At 43.8% G+C, this 19,601-nt stretch overlaps 1 protein-coding gene and 1 non-coding gene across 7 annotated transcripts in view; both read left to right on the top strand.

Moving 5' to 3' along the window:
• The first annotated feature begins 2,044 nt into the window (after window positions 1-2,044).
• The window catches only part of MGA (MAX dimerization protein MGA), an 88,165-nt gene continuing 70,608 nt past the window's right edge, over window positions 2,045-19,601 (top strand). For all 6 annotated transcript variants that reach the window (XR_010921645.1, XM_067557942.1, XM_067557941.1 and 3 more), the window contains exons 1-2: window positions 2,045-2,206; window positions 17,479-18,628. Coding sequence is in view for 5 of the 6 variants with exons in the window: in XM_067557942.1 (XP_067414043.1) it covers window positions 17,565-18,628 (1,064 nt within the window). In the remaining variant the exon portion in view is untranslated. The remainder of the gene's footprint in view (window positions 2,207-17,478; window positions 18,629-19,601) is intronic.
• LOC137159743 (U4 spliceosomal RNA) lies at window positions 14,789-14,913 on the top strand. The gene has a single exon (XR_010921727.1). It is a non-coding gene; the product is annotated as a U4 spliceosomal RNA (small nuclear RNA).

The following is a 19,601-nucleotide window of genomic DNA, read 5'->3' as shown; positions in this document are numbered from 1 at the left end:
GTAAAATACTTCACTAAAATAAAAAAATTGCTACAGTATTTGATCACTCATTTTATAGTTTTATTTTTAAAATGACTGAGTCTGTCTTGCATGATTTATTATTTTATAAATTTATGATGCTTATTGCTAATGGTTCTGTTCTCTTCTAGATATTTATAGATTTTATTAAAATCCTAATATTTGTTCCACTATTTTATTATGGATTGAAGATAGATTTGCTGGATGATAATTGCTACTATCATCTTCTTACCTAATCAAATGCACGGCATTATATATATATATCCTTAAATGTATTCCTGTGTTGGGAGATGATATGGCTTTCAATTGTTATATGTTCCAGTATATGAATAATTTGATGTTGCTTCCTGTTAACCCAATAATAATTATGGTCCCAATCCTGAAAACACATATGCATTTGCTTAACTTTATGCATATGTATAGTCCTGTCGATGTCAATGAGATTACTTGTGTGCAAAGTTAAGCAGGTGTATAAGTGTTTCAGGGTTGGAGCCTACAATAAAGATTGGCTTTTGGCATTTCAGTTTATTTAACTCAGTATGTGGTTATTACTTCATAACTAGAAAACTCCCTCAAGTTATCATCTAAATATAACATATTCAGTGTAAACTAACCCATCTCTTCAATTATCTACAAATATTGCTGAAAGATGAAAGTAAAGATTTAAGTGAAAGCATACATTAGGCTGTCCATGTCCCATTACTTACTCCTGAAGATTCACTTATAGCTATGAATGTTTATGCATTCACTAAGTAGTCTTGTTTTTAGCTTTCTCTTGCTTGTGTGAGAACATTTGGTGCAACCTTCAATTAAACGTTGACATTTCTTTAAGTATTTCTTTTTAGTATAAAGTCTTTAATTTATTGGCCGTATAATTTTTTTCTTCACCTCATCCTTTGCAACCAAACCATTTATATAGCCAAAGAACTGAGGGAACAAACAATTCCCCCCAACTTGTGGTCGTTCTATTTCTTACTGGATAGGTAACCGATGTAGTCGTATGTGATATATAAAGTGTTTAAAAAAGTTAAGCGATTCCTCAGAAATATTATTCATCCGGTATATGCATGTGAGCTATAACATCAAGCTGTTCTTCTCCTGCAAAGCCCCAGCTACCCTGCTTTGTAAAGGTATGTCTGTCTACTGTACAGCATCGCGAACCAGATTCCTTAGTCCGGTTGTGCAATAACCAGTGGAGTCCAGGATCAGGCTGCAAGTCTTCTGGAACATTTATTCTTCTTATGTAATGAAATCAGCGCTTGAACTTGGGTGCCACAAATCTACATGGCAGAGTGTGTGTGTGTGTGTGGGGGGGGGGGGGGACGACGACAAGGCTATGTCTGAAACACCAGGAGAGTCCCTTCTCATCTCCAGCTTCAGCAGAGGCGTTAAGCCCGTGCCTGAGGTGCAGAGGCCGGGCTTTCGGCGGGGGGAAGCGGTCGGGTTGATCCCGAGGGCTGGCGCTGCGGAGAAGGGCGGTGCGGGCGGCTGCCAGGTTAGGAGGGATTCAGGCGTGGCGGGACTCGGGAGACTGAGCGGGGGACGACTCGAGGTGTTCACGTCCGTGGCGCATGAAAACACTTGCTCCGCACGCGCCTCCTCCCCCAGCCCATCGGCTCTTTCACGGGCCCGGGGGTGACCACACGACGGGGCTCTGCTCTTATGGGGGGTAGGAGACTGGCAGGCAGGCAGGCCACGCCGCGGCTCATGCTGCAGGGGGAAGGAGAGAATCACGTGAGCCCTACAGGCAGCCAATGAGGAACGAGTCTGTTTGGCCCACGCGAGAACGGCGTGTTTCCCTCGCGCAGGAGAAGAGCGGGAAGGGCGTGGTCAAGAGGAGGAATCGGAAACGACGTGCCCTGGTCGCACACAGCCAATCCGGAAGGCGCTTGTGCGGCCGTCGCGGCGAGGCCGGCTTGCTTGTTTTGCCTGTCCGCCCTCTCCCTCTCTTCGCAGCGCGCGCCAAACGCCTGCTCTCACGCTGCTGCCTCGATCCAGCAGGCCCAGCTCCTTCGGTGGGGGCAGGGCCACCAGCCGGGGAGGGGGGGGTGTGAGCACGTGACAGGCCCGAGCCAATGAGCGGGGAGGCTGCGCCTGGCACGCGAAGGCCTCCGGAGTGGCGAAGCGGCTCGTGGTTTGCGGCGTGACTGGGCGCCCTGCGCCGCGCGGGGTTGACGGCGGGAAGCAGGTAGGAGCCCGGGGCGCGCGGCGGGGCCCGCCTGGCACTTTCGCCCCCATTTTGAAGTTTTATTCGAGGAGGTGGCGTGAGGTGGGGGGTGTCACGTGAGCTGGGCGGCCCAATCACACGGCATGGCTCTCCCCAGCGCCTGCGGGCGGCTCGCTTCTCATTCCACGGGCCGCTTTTGAGGCAAGAGGGAGGTGGGCCGCTCCCCAGGCGGTTGTAAGGGGCGCGCTGAGGGAACGGCGGTTCCCGCGCAGGCCGGGGCCCACTCTCTGCCCCCTGGGGAGGGGTTACCGAGAGCACGCGAACAGCAGGCGCCGGGAGGACTGGAAGGGGGCGTGTGAGCGGTCACGTGACCGAGCACCGCTCCGCCGGGGAGATAAGGACCGAGCAGCCTCGCCGCCGCCGGCTGCATCCGGGCATCGGTGGGGAGGCGCGGCCTGGCCTGGCCTGGGCTGGGCTGCCTCGCCTTCCTGATGCAGCCCTGCCCCGCCGCAGGGCCGGGACGCGGGGGTGACTGCGTTTCTTCCCTCGCTGCGCAAGCAGGCGCAGCTGTCGCCCCTCATCACGGCTCCCCAGCCGCGGGGAATGGCTGAAGGGGCTGCGGCGAGGCTGGTCCCTCGCCCGGAGCTGCCCTGCGGCTTTCGATGTCCCCGTCGAGGAGATGGGACCCCGGGTTTGCAGCCTCCCCGAGAAGGCCTGGCTGGCTGCGGGAGCGCGAAGTGCTGACTCTGAGGCGCCTCCCCGCGGGGTGACGGGCTGCGGGTGAGGGGGCGAGTAGAGGTTCTAGGGAGCCTCGGGCTTCAAACCTGCCCGTTTGCCTTCTCGGTCACAGCCTCAGCTGCATAGACCTCCTTGGGCCTCCTGTGCTGCTGGAGCCCTAACAGGTGTAAATGCAGCACAGCGGCAACGCGCAGAGTCCATGATCAACGGGGAATGCCCCCGTGTCATAAGATCATCCCCACACCCTCAGAAATCTCCCCTGAAGATCACAGCTGCAGCATGCCCCAATTGCAAACTGAAACCACACACACAAGTGACAAGAAGCAAGAATATTTCCAGTCTCTCGCATAACAGGGCCTCAGATCTGCTCTTGTACGTTTCATACATATGTGGGGTCCTGTATGTAACCAATCTACATTAAAATGGTGATTCTTGCTCTCTTCATCTGCGTGTTGCTGAAACGCTTGTCTTCAGACATTTATTGTTGGGATTTAATCACTCTTTCCATCCTTCTGTTGCATGGATTTTTTTTGACTGTGTATATTCTATTTAATACTGTGTAGGTCAGTGCATGCACCACACATTCTAGTATATTCTTTGCTACTTTATTTTCATAGGTTAGATTACAGCAGCATAAAGTGAGGCATATGTTGAAGTATTTAAAAAATCTGATTTCAGATTGTGAGATTGCACCCTTGGATGTACAGTCCTGATTAGATATTGCATGAATTTTGTCTTCCTGGGACATTATGATATAGTTTCCTATTGGGGATTATTAGAAGCAATACTTACGGTGAATACTGGGGTAGTATTAGACTGCAGCTCATGTTAGAATCACGTGAGCCCTACATGCTTGGGGTGGGAGGGAGAATGGCAAGGAGGATCTAGGTTCTGTAGCTAGCAGTGGGGATTCAGACTTGGAGCATTATTGGGCCTGTGCTGTGAGGTAAAATCCAACAAAGTGGATTTTGCTTTAAGAGATTATTAGAATTTTGTGTCCCAAAGGTATTGGTACAGTCTGCCTTATTAGGGTTCAAAGAGAAGGTGGATGGAACTAGATATTAAACCTTTGGGGGGTTTTGGCTTTTTTTGTTTTGTTTTTTGTTTTAATATATTCATAATATTTAACATATTAAATTGGTAGTCAGATTTGGGATTGATAGGATTTTTTTTATTTTTATTTTTTATTTATTTATTTATTTATTTTTGGTGTATGACTTTGTTAGCAAGAATCTGGTGGTTATGATTGGGTGCTCTTCCATTTTCTGATATACTGGAGAGGAATAATCTGCTACAGTCAGATGATGTATCCCAAACAATTATATTCCTATGGATTTTTTTTTTAACTTCAGTCCTTTCCATTTTTTTTCATTTCTGTGAGTTGAGGAAGGGGTGGCAATGGGATGAAAGTAAGAAGAATAATGAAGATTTGAGATAAGAAAGTAACGAGGGATAATAAGGGAATAATCTGAAAAGGAGCAGAGAGAAAAATAAGGTAGTAAAGGAAAGAAACAGAGGATGCAGAAAATCAGGGGTAGATGCATGAAAGTGACCGAAATAAAATGTGTCTAGTAGAACAGCATTGTTTGTCCATCATGTGAACCACTACCTCCAGAAGAGCCAATCTGGGAATTAGGAGGACTACAGAAGTAGAGAAAGGATTACCTGCCTAATCTGAGTTAAGAATACAACAGAAGGTAGGGGAATATGTCCCTTATAAAATTTTACCCTCTCTATTTATTGGTGGAACACTGTCCCACTTTAACACCTTTTTGTAGTATTAATACTTTTCCCTTCTGTAACGCTTTCCATCCAGTGATCAAAAAATACTTTGCAAACATTACACCTCATCTTCATTTTACAGATGAGAAAACAGCATATAAATAATTTGCCTAAGGTTATGCATAAGTCTGTGATAGGAGATCTAGATTCTATTTCCATCTCTAACTTGGTGCAGTAGTCAAAAGATCATGCTTCCCATTTTTCTGACCCCTTAAAAATCACAGTGACTCTCTCTCCAGCTAAAAAATGGTGGCCATAGGGCCTGTCTGCACTATTTCTTTAGCTGATGCAAGGTGATTGATAGAAATTAACAACCTCGAAAGAGAATACTAGGTTCTGAACTCAAATGAGCCTCTTCCCTTCTCTGTATCTATCTCCTCACCACTTTTTTTGTTGTTGTCACACTCCTGGCCTGTTCTTTTAGTTCCATTTATGCCTCTCTTGTTGAGTGCCCCTGCAGAGAACTCCTGCACATTGTAAATTTTTGGTGATGCTTGTAGTAGTAAAAGACTGAAACTGATGAGACTTGGATGATTCTTGTCTGTTTCATTTTTGTTCTGCCAAAGCTGCTATGACAGGAAGCACAAAGGTGACCTTCCCCTGCTTTAGTCTCCTGTTGCATAACTTTCAAAATGGAGAGGGAAAGGAGTGGTGAAAAAATGTAGCAGGCTTATAGTGACTTCCTGATTAGAGAGCGTACCAATGACTTTATGATAAAATTGGATGAAAATAACATAAAATGATATCTTTTAAAAAAACACAAAAGATCATGACTCACCAGATAAAGATGATGGGCCAAGATCTTCCCTCAGTTATGTCTTTAGAACCCTGTCAGTCATATGGCTTTGAGAGCATAACCAAAGGAAAAAGTTAGACCAGTTTATGTTGCAAATATATCTCCAAATATTAGTGAATAGAATGTGGTGTTTACTCCTTCACATAACACAAGAACCCAATGAAATTAATAGGCAGCACGTTTAAAACAAAAGGAAGTACTTCTTTGCACAATGCAAAGTCAACCTGTGAAACTCATTGCCACGGGGATGTTGTGAAGGGCAAAATTTTAACAGGATTCAAAAAAGAAGTAGGTAAGTTCATGAAGGATAGGTCCATCAATGGCTATTAGCCAAGCAGGGCAGGGATGCAACCCCATGCTCTGGGTGTCCCTAGCCTCTGTTTGCCAGAAGTTGGGAGTGGATGATCACTCAATTATTTCCTGTTCTGCTCATTCCCTCTGAAGCACCTGGCATTGGCCAGTGTCGGAAGACAGGATACTGGGCTAGATGGACCATTGGTCTGACCCAATATATCTGGATTCCAAAGGTTCCAGAGCTGACACACTTACTTGCAATATGTTACTTGTTGTTACAGGTTATCCAACATGGCAAAAGATTAGCTAATAAAGTATAGCTATTTGCCTTCGATGATTTTTTTTAATGTTTATATAGGATGGAACACTCTGAGTTCTTGTCTGCATTAGAGAGATCAATATTGTAATGTACCTCAAATGCATTTTGAATTCACACAGGAGTGCTTCATTTGATTATCAGGAATGCAATAATTGATTGACATTTCCTCGTAATTTGTACAGGTAAAAAGCTTCAACTGAGTGAGATTCAACTGATGGAATCCCATTGTGGAGGCATTACGCTGACGCAATCAGTGTAGTCAGTTGAATCTCTTTAGTTCATTAGTTGAAAATCTCCTTTCTGCTTCAGTGCCACCATGCCCCGTTAGTACCCTCACAGTATTTCCTTCCCCAGAAATGCCTTTGTACCATGTCCCCACTTATGTTGTACAGCTCTTCAGCCAGTACTACAGTGTGGATTACCAACTAAGTCTCCAGTCCATGCTCTTCTCTTTGTGCTAAAGGCTGCTTTTCTATATAAAGAATCTGAGGAAAAACATCTAACTTTTGAGGTCAAGCTTTATAAGTATGGCACAATAGCTCATGTACTACATTTTATGGGTTTGTTTTAACAAAATTTTATAAGATGTTTTGTGTTTAGTTAAATTCCAGTTACCATCTTCATGCAGCTAGACACACATCATGAGCAAAAAGTTAATTTAGAAAATAAGCAATATATCATTCACCATTTTCTAACATACCAATGCAAAATTAATAAGAATCTGAAAATATTAAGCTATATAATTGCTTAAATAAATGTGTGTAGTTGCAGTGTGCCCTCCTAGGTAGCAAAAAGATGTACTAAATGTAGTGTATAAAGGCTCTATTTAGTTGTAAATCAACTTGTTTGAATGGTTATATTAACCAATGAGAAGGCACCTTTCTTTAGCAGATAACCAAAGTACAAATGGAAAAGTTGATCAAAATCCAGGATTTAAATCAAGATTTTCCACTCGATAATTTAAATCACCTTGATTTGTGGTCCAATTTCACTGTAGCATTTCCAACAACTCTGTGTATTCATTTGAAAGTTTATTTCCTAATTTTCCAAAATAGCATTATCCTGCAATCAATTACAACAGTTGGGCCTTCTTCTACAGTAAGGTCTTGTCTATGGGGAAATAGCCCAGCATAACTGTTCTGCTAAGCTATTTCAAAATACCTCTCTCATATGGACACTGTATTCTGTAATAAAGTCACTTTATTCTGGTATAATTAGTTTGCTTTGGAAGTGGAAGATAAGGCTATTGTGGAGAAACTAAATTAATTCTTTGCATCAGTCTTCACAGCTGAGGATGTGAGGGAGATTCCCAAATCTCAGCCATTCATTTTTAGGTGATAAATCTGAGGAACTGTCCCAGATTGAGGTGTCATTAGAGGAGCTTTTGGAACAAATTGATAAACAGTAGTAAATCACTAGGACCAGATGGTATTCACCCAAGAGTTTTGAAGGAAATCAAATGTGAAATTGCAGAACTGCTAACTGTGGTATGTAACCTATAGTTTAAATCAGCTTCTGTACCAGATGACTGGAGGATAACTAATGTGATGCCAATTTTTTAAAAAAGGTTCCAGAGGCAATTACAGGCCGGTAAGCCTAACTTCAGTGCTAGGGCAATTGGTTGAAACAGTAGTAAAGAACAGGATTATCAGACACATAGATGAACATGATTTGTTGGGGAAGAATCAACATGGTTTTTGTAAAGGGAAATCATGCCTCACCAATCTACTAGAATCCTTTGAGGTGGTCAACAAGCATGTTGACAAGGGTGATCCAGTGGATACAGTGTACTTAGGTTTTTAGAAAGCCTTTGACAAGGTCCCTCACCAAAGGCTCTTAAGCAAAGTAAGCTGTCATGGGATAAGAGGGAAGGTCCTCTCCTGGATTAGTAACTGATTAAAAGATAGGAATAAATGGTCAGTTTTCAGAATGGAGAGAGGTAAATATTTGTGTCCCACAGAGGTCTGTCCTGGGACGAGTACTGTTCAGTATATTCATAAATGACCTGGAAAAGGGTAAACTCTGTGATGGCAATATTGCAGATGATACAAAACTACTCGAGAGTTAAGTCCGAAGCAGACTGCCAAGAGTTACAAAGGGATCTTCCAAAACTGGGTAACTGGGCAACAAAACTTCAGATGAAATTCAATGTTGATAAATGCAAAGTAAAGTACGTTGGAAAACATAATTCCAACAATACATATCGAATTACTATGGGGTCTAAATAAGCTGTTACTACTCAAAAAAGCGATCATGGTGTCATTGTGGATAGTTCCCTGAAAGCATCCACTCAATGTGCAGTGGCAGTCAAAAAAGCTAACAGAATGTTAGGAATCATTAGGAAAGGGATAGCTAATAAGACAGAAAATATCATATTGCCTCTTTTATAAATCCAGGATACACCCACATCTTGAATAATACAAAACTGGTTGCCCCATCTCAAAATATATTGGAATTGGAAAAGGTACAGAAAAGAGCAAGAAAAATGACTAGGGATATGGAACAGCTTCTATATGAGGAGAGATTAATAAGACTGGGACTTTTTAGCTTGGAAAAGAGATGATTAAGGGGGGGATATGATAGAGATCTATAAAATCATGATTGGTGTAGAGAAGAAAGTAAAAAAGTGTTGTTTACTCATAATACAAGAACTAGGGGTCACCGAATGAAATTAATAGGCAGCATGTTTAAAATGAACAAAAGGAAGTATTTCTTCACACAATGCACAATCAACCTGTGGAACACCTTATTCTGAAGGCCAAGACTATAACAGGGTTCAAAAAAGAACTTGGTAAGTTAATGGAGGATAGGTCTATCAATGGCTATTAGCCAGGATGGGCAGGGATTACTGTTTGCCAGAAGCTGGGAATGGGCAACAGGATGGATCACTTGATTACTTGTTCTGTTCATTCTCTCTGAATGACCTGGCATTGGCCACCGTTGGACAACAGGATACTGGGCTAGATTGACCATTGGTCTGACCCAGTATGGCCGTTCTGACCCAGTATGGAGTAAAGTCACTTTTATTTTGGAAAAATGTCTACATGGGGAATTATTCTGGAATATCTATTGCAGAATAGCTATTCCAGGGAACTTCCCCATGGAAGTAAGCCCTAACACTATACCAAGTTCTTTCTCTCCTTTTTTTCCAGTGGCAGGAAGCACAATAATGCTACAAAAAGTTTATTTGAAATGAGGCAGTCTAAGCTGTGCTGGAAGCAGAGGACTGAAACTGACTAGAATAGCATGACCCTGATACTTCCTGCAGGCTAGCAAATGTAGCCATAATTCACCACTGGAGATAGTAATGATGGAAGCTTTAGTACGGACAACAGTTAGAGGATTGGTAAAAACGCCTGAGACATGTCCGGGCTAGTGCTCCTCATGTAGGTCCCACCAGTGTAGTTATACCAATGAAGACCTGAGACTACAAAATTTGCTAATATACATATGGTCTTAGTCTTATGCTGTGGCATACAGAATAAGAACTGTGTGGCACAAATCCTTTGGGGAGTAGACCTATTTAAAGAGGGAGTGGGAAAACTACAGGAGGATAGGAGCAGACGAGAGACGAGTGAAACAGCCAAGAAACAGAAATATGAGGAACAAAGGGGAGTTGTGACAGAAGAGAGCCCTGGATTTTCAGAGAAAATGGGAGAATAAATAAAAGGAAGAAAACAATAAAGAAAATGAATAAAAAAGGAGATAGTGCAAAAGAAGAACAACCGAAAGGAGACGTACAGGAATCTTAACCCTGATAGGTTTTAAACTTTTATATGGTTTAAGTAAATTTCTTATACATTAAGGCTACTGGAATACTTGCTTGACTTCTTAGTTTTCCATCCTACTTCCAGTTGATAGTTGGAAAACAACCACTGATGCATTTGACTACCTAATAAATGAAAATGATCTTGTGTGCAAAGAAGTTCTAATAATTTCTAAGAATATTATTTGAAGCCTTCCAAAAATAGCGGGTGAACCATACCCATGCTAAATAAATAACGGTGCCTTGTGATTTGCATGATTCTTGTAATGTTAGAAACAAAAAAATGTATTTTTCTGGTGAAGATGTATAGTAATTTAGTATTGTAAAACAAGAGGACTCCATGTTTTAGTAGTAGAACCAGTATTTCATATTGACTTTTGCAATGGTGTTTTTACTTAAACAGTGCCTTTGTACAGTGATGATGGATTTACTCTTTAGTCTGCTGTCCCCTAGCATTTTAATTTCACACCTTACTTCACTGTTTCTAGCTTTTTGATCTAAAAGAGGAACAGAGAAATACTTGTCTGCTTTGGACAGAATGATGGAATGTCTATATTTGTAATATGATGCGTATTTGTCACTTGTGCCTGAAAAAAATGCATTTGTGCAATTTCTTTATTCTGTGATGCTCTTGGAATCCAAACTATGAGAGATTATCCCAAATGCATATGAATAAGCTTCTGTTGCCTAGAAACAGTCATGGGAATGCTGGCCTTCCTAATATTACATTAGGCCTGCCAACTCTCAGTATTGAAAATTGGATTTGAGCGGCAAAAGGAAAATGATGCTAACAAAACTGAAATAGATGCTTTGATAAAATTACTTGTTATAATTGGTCATCTCCTATCCAATTCAGAATTCTAGATTGCTGCTGCTTTGGTAGCTTGATATTGAACCACAAATTAGATTTGCTGGACTTTCTTTTTTTGGCACCCCATAAAAATAACTTTTTTCCCAACCAGTGACCATAGTGTTTTTAAGGTTAAAAGCCAGGATTGACACTCCTTTTTAGGACTGTTAAGGTTTGCAGATGAAATAAAATATATCAAGGTGTATTTTTTAAAAAACCCTTCTTTTAATGCTAAGAATTTTTTTCAGACATTAAACAAATTTTCACTTATTAGAATTCTCCTTTGCTGGGCTTGTACTCAAAAGTGTACTTAGCTTGTTCTTGGTCACAACATTTAATATTGATTTCTTCTAGATGCCCAAGCACTTCCACCTTGGAGTGGACATAGGAGAATTTGTAGATACATAGTTTAAGGAATTGTGACTAGAATTTTATATCTGTGTGTAATGTGCAATTGTCATACTTCCTGCATATACAAATCAAATACAAAAGTAGTCATTGTTAGAATCAATATCTGCCATCAGGTTAGTAGTTCAACCACTAATGATTTTCAGTTTAAAACATGTTTTACAGGATTTGTTTAAAAAAAAATTTTTTTTGGCATGAAGCAAGGGCGCCCCATCCCCATTTAAAAATATTTTCTAAGAAAAGCGATCCCTAGAAGAAATGTGTACAAACAGCCTTACAAACGTGTGTTGACCTGTAGAGGAGCAGTGATTCTCACACACGGCTTGGAAGGGCAGAACCTGCATTGCTTGATCGTTGTTGGTTGCATGTTTGCCTGACTTGAGGCCGGGTAGTTCTTCTGTGCGGAGTAAATGCTCGGGACTGGGAGACGAGGAGGCGCGCAGCAGACTGAGCCCTAGCAAGGGGCTAACCCTGGTCCCCTGGGAGTTTGGCAGCCCCGGAGCACGCTCAGTGCCTGTGTAAGGGGATTGGCCAGCGCTGGTGTAAACCTCGCAGAGCCCCGTCTGCAGACAGCCCGTAGGCGCGGCCCCTCGCTCCCGCTGCCTGCGCGCTCTCAGAGCCGCGGCCAGACTCGCGCTCTGCGGCTGGGCGAGGCAGCTCTCTGCTGGGGCGAGCAGCGAGCTGCGGGGCCTCGAGTGAGCGCGCTGACTGGGGCTCCCGTGGGGGGCGGGGCTGTGGCGGCGCGGAGGGGATCGGAGCCGACCGGGGCTTCGATGGCAGCGTCTCCTTGGTGCGGCGCGGCGCGTGCGGGATCCCCACGGCGGCTCCTCTTCGAGAATCTTCCCCTCTCCCCACCGCCGGCAGGGCCATGAGTGGAGGGGGGAGGAGGCGACGCGGGCACGTGACGGATGGGTGCCCACGCGGGAAGGTGGGGGAGGGGGGAGTGTGAGCCTGTCAGTGCGGTTGCGCGCGCAATGCTGCGTCCTGACGTCATGCGGGTGCGACTGCGCACGCACGCACGTTCTCCCCAGCTGGTGGACACACGGTCCGTGTGAAGAGAAGGGAGGGGGAGGAGCCTTCTCCCCGCCGCACGGTAACTGCTGGGGGCGAGGAGGGGGGGCGCGGGACCCGAGCTGCTGGTCCCCGCCTTGGCCGCGGCGCGCCTCTCGCGCGCTTCCTGCTGGGCGCGTGAGCTGCGAAAATTAACACTAGTCGCAGCCACGAGGCGGCAGGGCCTGGGGCGCGGGCAGCTCGCCGAGACCCCGGTGCCACCGCGAAGTGCCGTCCTGGCCCAGTGCTGCCGCGGGCACGTGGCGCGGCTCCCTGCGCTGCGTCCCCTGGTGTGCGGCCGGGGCGGGAGAAGGGGCTGTAGTGCGTGAAGCGCCTTCGTGTGACTGGACTGGAGGCGGGCCAGGCCTTAGCTGCTCCGCTCGGCCCGGCCGCTGCTGCGGCCTTAGTGGCGCGCTAGCGCAGCGCGATGCGCCTCCCCGCCCGTGGCCTCCCCCCCGGTGGGCAGGGCCTCCGGGCCAGCTGATCACGGGGTCACTGGGCTACCGCGGCTGCTCGGGTCGGACTCGGGGTGTCTCTGCCGGGCTCCGCTTGTGCGCAGGGCTGCAGGGAGGCGGAGTTCTCGGGGCTTCCTCTCGTTCTGCAAACGCGGGCCGACGCCGCTGCTCCTTCACCGGCCGCGGCGACTCCCGGCAGAAGCCGCTGGGAGCCCACCCTCGCCGCCCCGAGGCCTCCCGGCATCCGCCCTCTGCCCTTGAAAGCAGCCTCTGCTCAACCGGCTCCTGCGCTGAGAAGCCACCTGCTCCTGCAGAGCCGAGTGTGGGGCCGGCACCTGCCCGGCCAGCGGCAGCCGGGAGGCGCTGCCGAGCGTGCCGGGCCCGGGCTGCAGCGCGTGACGCAGCCCGACACAGCCACCCTGCGGCAGCCAGGCACAAATGTTCCCGCTGACTTCAACAGCTGCGCCCTGCGCGCATCTCCGCCTGCTGTCATTGGGCCCACCTCGCTGGCTCTCATTGGCAGTTGGAGATGAATACTCGCCGCTCCTACCGTTACGGGGCCTGTGACAGGCAGCTCGTTCCTTGCCAGTCTCCCACCGTCATTTGCTTTTGTGGACGTTGGGGGCGATTTGAGATTGAGCATGAAGCTAAATGCACAGTATTAGCAGCAATGTGTCCTGTGAATGTGCATGTGAGAAGTGACAGTGGCATGTACAATACACATATGTAGGGAATTTTGCATTTTAGTAGTGGCTGTCTTCTGTAGATTAGTGAACGACTTATTTGACTTGCAGTTTTCAAATATGTGGCCTTAATAATACTTTGCACGTCTCTATAAGAATCTTAAACCACTTTACAAAGGCATTTATTTTGTGTGTGTGCCTGCGCAAATGGGGTCAGCCTTCATAGATCTTTTTGCAGAATCTGTCAAATTTTCACAACACACTTATGAGTACTAAACATGGGGTAAAACTTGCAAAGCAATTTGTTTTTGTATTTATTCAACCCCCAAAAAGCATCTGGAAATTTTTTTAATGCATGAAAAAACCCTAAACTATCCATTTTCACCCCTACTTTCTCTCAAAAACAAAACACTTAAAGTTTCAAGTTCTTGTGGTTTTGTATCTGAAAACATACCCTGGATGAAATTGTATCCTTAGCTGAAAATATAACTTTGTTACTATTGCATGGTAATATGCATACAAAATAAAACAAAACAGAGTATAATAAACAGATTTGGGGTTGACTGTCATTCTTTTCTTGTTCTGCTTCTTCAAATGAGCGGCATGAGCATGCCATTTATCTAAGAAAAGTTGCGGGCAGTTCAATATGGGAAATACACTGTACATTAAACCTCCCGGTTTTGTTTTAGTGGGATTGTGTAGGAGACTATCGTCCAATAGTACAGTAATTTAGCTTTTGTGTACATAATTAACTAAAAGTGGATGGGAGGTGGAGAAGATTGCTTATTAAATCAGAAGCTGAGAATTAGTTTTGAATATTTTCTGATAAATATGAATAACATGAGTTGGAAGTAATACACTTAGTTCTCTCTTTTTTCATTTTTTCATTGGATTTTGGTTTCTTGTAGTTCATTAATCTTTTTTTAAAACACAAGCACAGCCATCCCAAGTAATGAGAAATTTCCCATTATATTACATATGTGGAAGTCTTGCTCCCCCTTGTACAGTCTTTAAAAACAGTGGAATTGATGCAGTTTCACACACCTACTCTGGACTGAGATCAGCTACTGGAATGCTATTGCAGGACACTGCCCTGGGTTGCTTCCCCTATGGCTTCATGGAAAAGGGTTTGTAGAGGAGTCAGGACATGCTCAGTTGGTCTGAATTATAAATTCCACTAGCAGAAACACCAGGAGTAGATCTGTTTATATGAAAAGATACCATTTTCCTTACTCACTTTTCTGACCTTTGCCACGCTTGTAATTAGATCATAAACAGTTGTCAGTATTATATGAGTTAAAGAAACTGCTGTTAAATATCTACTACAGATAAAGTATTTTGCTTTTGAGACAGGTATCTGGGCAGAGACATAACTTTCCCCAAGTGACCTGGTGCTAGTAACCTCAACTTCCAGTCCTTTGTCCTGGTTCCTTCAGATTATGCATGTACATAATGTTGAATGAACTTTGCACAGTGGCGGTTATCATAGTCTGTGAGGTTTAACTGAGGCGTGATTATTGCTAGTTGAAAACTTTTACCATAATATATTTCTTATATATTTAATATAAGAGTGAAAAGACCCTGGTATTTAGTGTGGACTCTGAAAATTGCAAATGTTTGTTCTCCAAAATATAAGAAGCAAATGAGCTAAACTAAGAGTAAAGGAATGGCATCATTTTAAGATGAAGTCCAGATTTTTTCCTTAATAAAGTTTTAAAAACTCCATTGGTATCTACAAATTGATGATAGGGTGGAATTGACCATATAATTTAACAAGCTGGCTTGTGGATTTTCAATTTAAAAAAAAACCGCTAAGACATTTGCGTAGGGGGAGAGTAGAAAGGTAAGACTCATAGACTATAAGGGACCATTATGATCTAGTTTGACCTGCACAATGCAGACCACAGAACGTCATCCACCCACTCCTGTAATAGACCCCTAACCTAAGACTGGGTTATTGAGGTTCTCAAATAATGATTTAAAAAGTTCAGGGTACAGAGAATCCCCTAGCATGTGACCTTGAATATGCATTCCCTATATGTGTACAACTTGGGGGGGGGATTACAGCAATACAAGGGCTCCTTATTCTCATTTTTGCATAATTATGTCATAATTTTAGTGACACTATTATGGGCAGAGTTGATAACGCTGCCTTATAGTTGAGGATGCCTGACACTTTCCACCATAAGATCCTATTTTTACTTGCTTGTAACTTTGCCAGTCTTTTAATAGTTTTGGCTGAAATTTTCCATGCTAGGTGCCTGCTTTGACTGAATTTTTGTGCCGGGTTTCAGCAAAAATGGTTCTGCCGTTTCCAAGAATGAGACTGGGGGAATGTTGGGGTTTTGCCCATGTTAAAAAAAAAATCTTTTGTTGAGAGGATCTAGCACTTCCCTGCTTTGGAGCAAAGACTTGAGGTTTTGCAGTGGGCTTGCCTTTGTGACAGGGATGTGCCTTTTGCTGTTTTTGTGGAAAAAACTACACACATTTGGCAATGTTATAACTCCTTTTCCCCGATTTCAGTTTGCATATATTTAACAGTAACATGTTAGAATTTGGCAGCTAAATTCTCTGAAGATTCTGTTTATGCTAAGAGTACTCCTGGATGCTGTGGACTTCTGTGGCACTGGGCTCCAACTGAGAGTAGGTGGACTCTCTTGTGCTCTCATTCTTCCTGCTGGCACTTAGGCTTTCATCTTGACTTGAAAAGGAGAGGGGAGAATATCTGAACCAGCAGGGTATCTGTTCACCACTACAAATAGCAGAGATCTGTGTGGTGAATCTAAATGTTTCCCAACGGCTGCTAACCCATGCATGGGAGTCAGTATCGTTCCGCATAATGACATTTCTGTTCTTTTTTTTTTCCAGTTTGCTTTTTTAAAATCCTAGGAAATTACACACAAAAAACTATGGTAAAAAGAACATTATGGTTACAAGTTTAAGCACTCAGAGATTAGGAAAAGTCAGATTTAAGATTGTGCGCCTTTAATTCAACCCCCTTGTGCATATGCATTATGGTACAGTCTTTAGTTATATGATCACATAGTATTTTTTTTTCCCCATAGGGTGTTTTCATTCAGTGTACAAGATAGATGGTGCTCGCTTAATGAGTAGATACCTAATGTTGTGTTTTATCCTCATTGTCAGTATGTAACTCCATGCCTTATTTGCTGCATACTATTCCAATTCAACAAATGTCTTATTGACTGTGTTCTATGCCAACCCTGCTGTGTAGACCAAATATTTAATTTCCTCATGGGCTTTTCTATGGCATTTATCACTGAAGTGTATATAGTGTTTCACAAACATTAATGAATTTATTTTCAAAATACTCTTGTGAGGTGAGGGAGGTGTCATTATCCCCATTTTACAGATGGAGAACTGAGGCATACAGTGTAAAGTTAGAAGTGTCTACTAATTTTGGGTGGTCAATTTGAGATGACTAGTGCCTGGTTTTTCAGAATACTTAGCACTATAAACCACTTTATATATTCAAAGCACTGCTTCTATTGACTTCAGTTGCAGCTATGAATGCTTCTGTGAATCAGACAAAACAGGGACTCAGGTTGGGCATCTAGAAAAGGAGAAACATAGTTAGTAGCCAGCCTTGAAAAGTCTGGTTTAAATTACTTGTCCAGCATTACATAAGAACTTTCTGGTAGAGGCAGGGGAAGAATCCACTTCTTCAGGGCAGCATTTAACTGCCTTTACCATTTCACCATTCTTTCTTCCTGCAATTCCCTGACTCATTCACTATACATCTTCCAACTTCTTCAACAAACTGAGGGAAGGGTCTTACAGACAACAGTGTCCTTCACTACATAACCCTGATTCATCCCAGGAGTACAGTACATCCTGTGCATTGCATGAGGCTTTGGATCCTGTGGAAAAAACAGTATGTGATCAATGACTGTACATATGCATAAAGGGAGCAAATTAAAGTTTCCCAGGCAACATTAATTCTGGCATTTCCTAACTTTAGGTGCTTGACTTTGCAACCTTCATGTTCTTTTAATGTAGGGGGTTTGTTATATGTAAATATATTGTAAAAAATGTTTCTGTTGTGACTCAGTTCCTTCCAGTAAAGGGAGGGGTATTTTATGGCATATTGCATTTGATTGTTGTTAATTGGGTCTGCTTCTTTGTTTCCAGGATGGTGAACCCAGGAAAAAGGCTACCAGAACCGTTTCGAAGCTGCAGTTAATTTAAGAGAATTTACAGCAGTGCCCATCACCATTATGGAGAAACAACAAATAGTGTTGGGTAACCGGGACAGTGGGACGGTATCTGGCGCAGCACCTGCTTTTTTTGTCATCCTGAAACAGCAGCAGGGAAATGGTAAAGCTGATCAAGGAATTCTAGTAGCAAACCGGGATGCCTGTGCTCTCACCAGTAGTGTGTCAACTCCAATAAAATACAAAATAAAGACTTGCCTTCCAGCTGATTGTACCTCAGGGGGTATCACTGTCACCCTGGACAACAACAGCATGTGGAATGAGTTCTACCATCGCAGCACAGAGATGATTCTGACCAAGCAGGGGAGACGTATGTTCCCATACTGTCGATACTGGATTACAGGCCTAGATTCCAGTCTGAAATATATCCTAGTCATGGACATTTCTCCTGTGGACAATCACCGCTATAAATGGAATGGTCGTTGGTGGGAGCCCAGTGGAAAGGCAGACCCCCATGTTCTGGGGCGGGTGTTTATTCATCCAGAATCACCCTCCACTGGTCAGTACTGGATGCTCCAGCCAGTATCCTTCTACAAACTGAAGCTTACCAATAATACTCTGGACCAAGAAGGTCATATCATTTTGCACTCTATGCACCGCTATCTGCCGCGGCTTCACGTGGTACCTGCAGACAAAGCCACAGAGGTTATCCAGCTGAATGGTCCTGATGTTCACACTTTCACCTTCCCACAGACAGAGTTCTTTGCAGTGACAGCGTATCAGAACATCCAGATTACCCAGCTAAAGATAGATTACAACCCTTTTGCTAAAGGATTCAGAGATGATGGATTGAACAGTAGACCTCAGCGTGATGTGAAGCAAAATAGTAGTTCAGAGCATGAAGGAGGTAGTGTTTCCAGATCTCCCAGCAATCGTGGTTGCCCTATTAAAACCGATGGATTAGATTCACATCAGAGAGATCTAGATTCTTCATTTAGTGGTCAGAATCCATCAGACATTGATTTGGAGAAAGAATCTTTTAATGCAGAACGGGATTTTCTGGGTTTCCTGGATGCAGACCTGCCTCTTAGTGATATGCCAACGTTAAAGCAAGAAGTATCTGAAAGGTAGGATTACATTTCACATTTTGGTTAGTGCGGACAGGGTTGGGCTGGACTTTCAATAAAATGTCAAATGGTGTGATTTTTGGCTGGGGTTGGAGGGAGAATGGATTTACATCCAAAGTTTGGTTGGTCCAGAACATTTTGGGTTTACAGAAGGTGTCTTTTCTCATACATTGGCATCCGTTGATCTGGTGATTTCATCTTTGTTCTGCTGGACTGCGCAGTACTGCACTCTGACTTGTTTACTTTGCCTCTATCTGAGCGAGAAACTGGGGGTTCATTGTTCCCCACAACTAAGAGCTTTAGAGTAGTGATTCCCAACCTTTTTAGGTGTGTGGACCCCTTTTCAACCTCCAAACATTTCACAGGCCACCACATGCTACTAGTTTTATTTGAAATTGTACATTTCCTTGGTGAAGATGTTATTTTTCTTTTCCGTGGATCCTCTGTAGTAGCCTCATGGACCACAGGTTGAGAACCGCTGCTTTAGAGGATGACAATTCCGTCTCAAAAACTGATGGGAACTTCAAATAGATAAGATTTTTAGTTATCAGAACCTACTGATCTTCCTTTTGGGGCAGCTTGAGGCACCTGTGTGCTGAATCTACTTTTCTTCCAACCTCTGTAAAGTGTGTGTGGTGGTGTGGTCTTACCTAGTGTACCTCTCTCTAATATCTTCCACTGGCTCAGCAGTTAGCAGAGCAGTTTAGCTCATACTGCCAGACAACCTATACCAAGTGGACCTTCTGTGTTCCTAACAGATCCGTGTGTGTGTGTGTGTGTGTGTGTGTGGTTCTTGTGATAGCCAAATATATATTAGATACTGATTTAATCCATTTTACAAAGTAAGGAACTAATTGAAATTATTTAAATGTTGTAAGAAGTTCATCCCACTGCACCTTGCTAAAGACTTTGAGTCATTTAAATTTAAAACAGCTGACCTTCTTATTGCTGGTTTGATTTCTCCACTATTGCA

The sequence above is a fragment of the Emydura macquarii genome, unplaced genomic scaffold, assembly GCF_026122565.2.
Source record: "Emydura macquarii macquarii isolate MOO-44397 ecotype Brisbane River unplaced genomic scaffold, CSIRO-AGI_Emac_v2 contig_1876, whole genome shotgun sequence".
NCBI classification, from domain to species: Eukaryota; Metazoa; Chordata; order Testudines; family Chelidae; genus Emydura; species Emydura macquarii.
The sequence above is the reverse complement of the archived record's forward strand: the minus strand, read 5'-3'. Positions and strand labels throughout refer to the sequence as shown.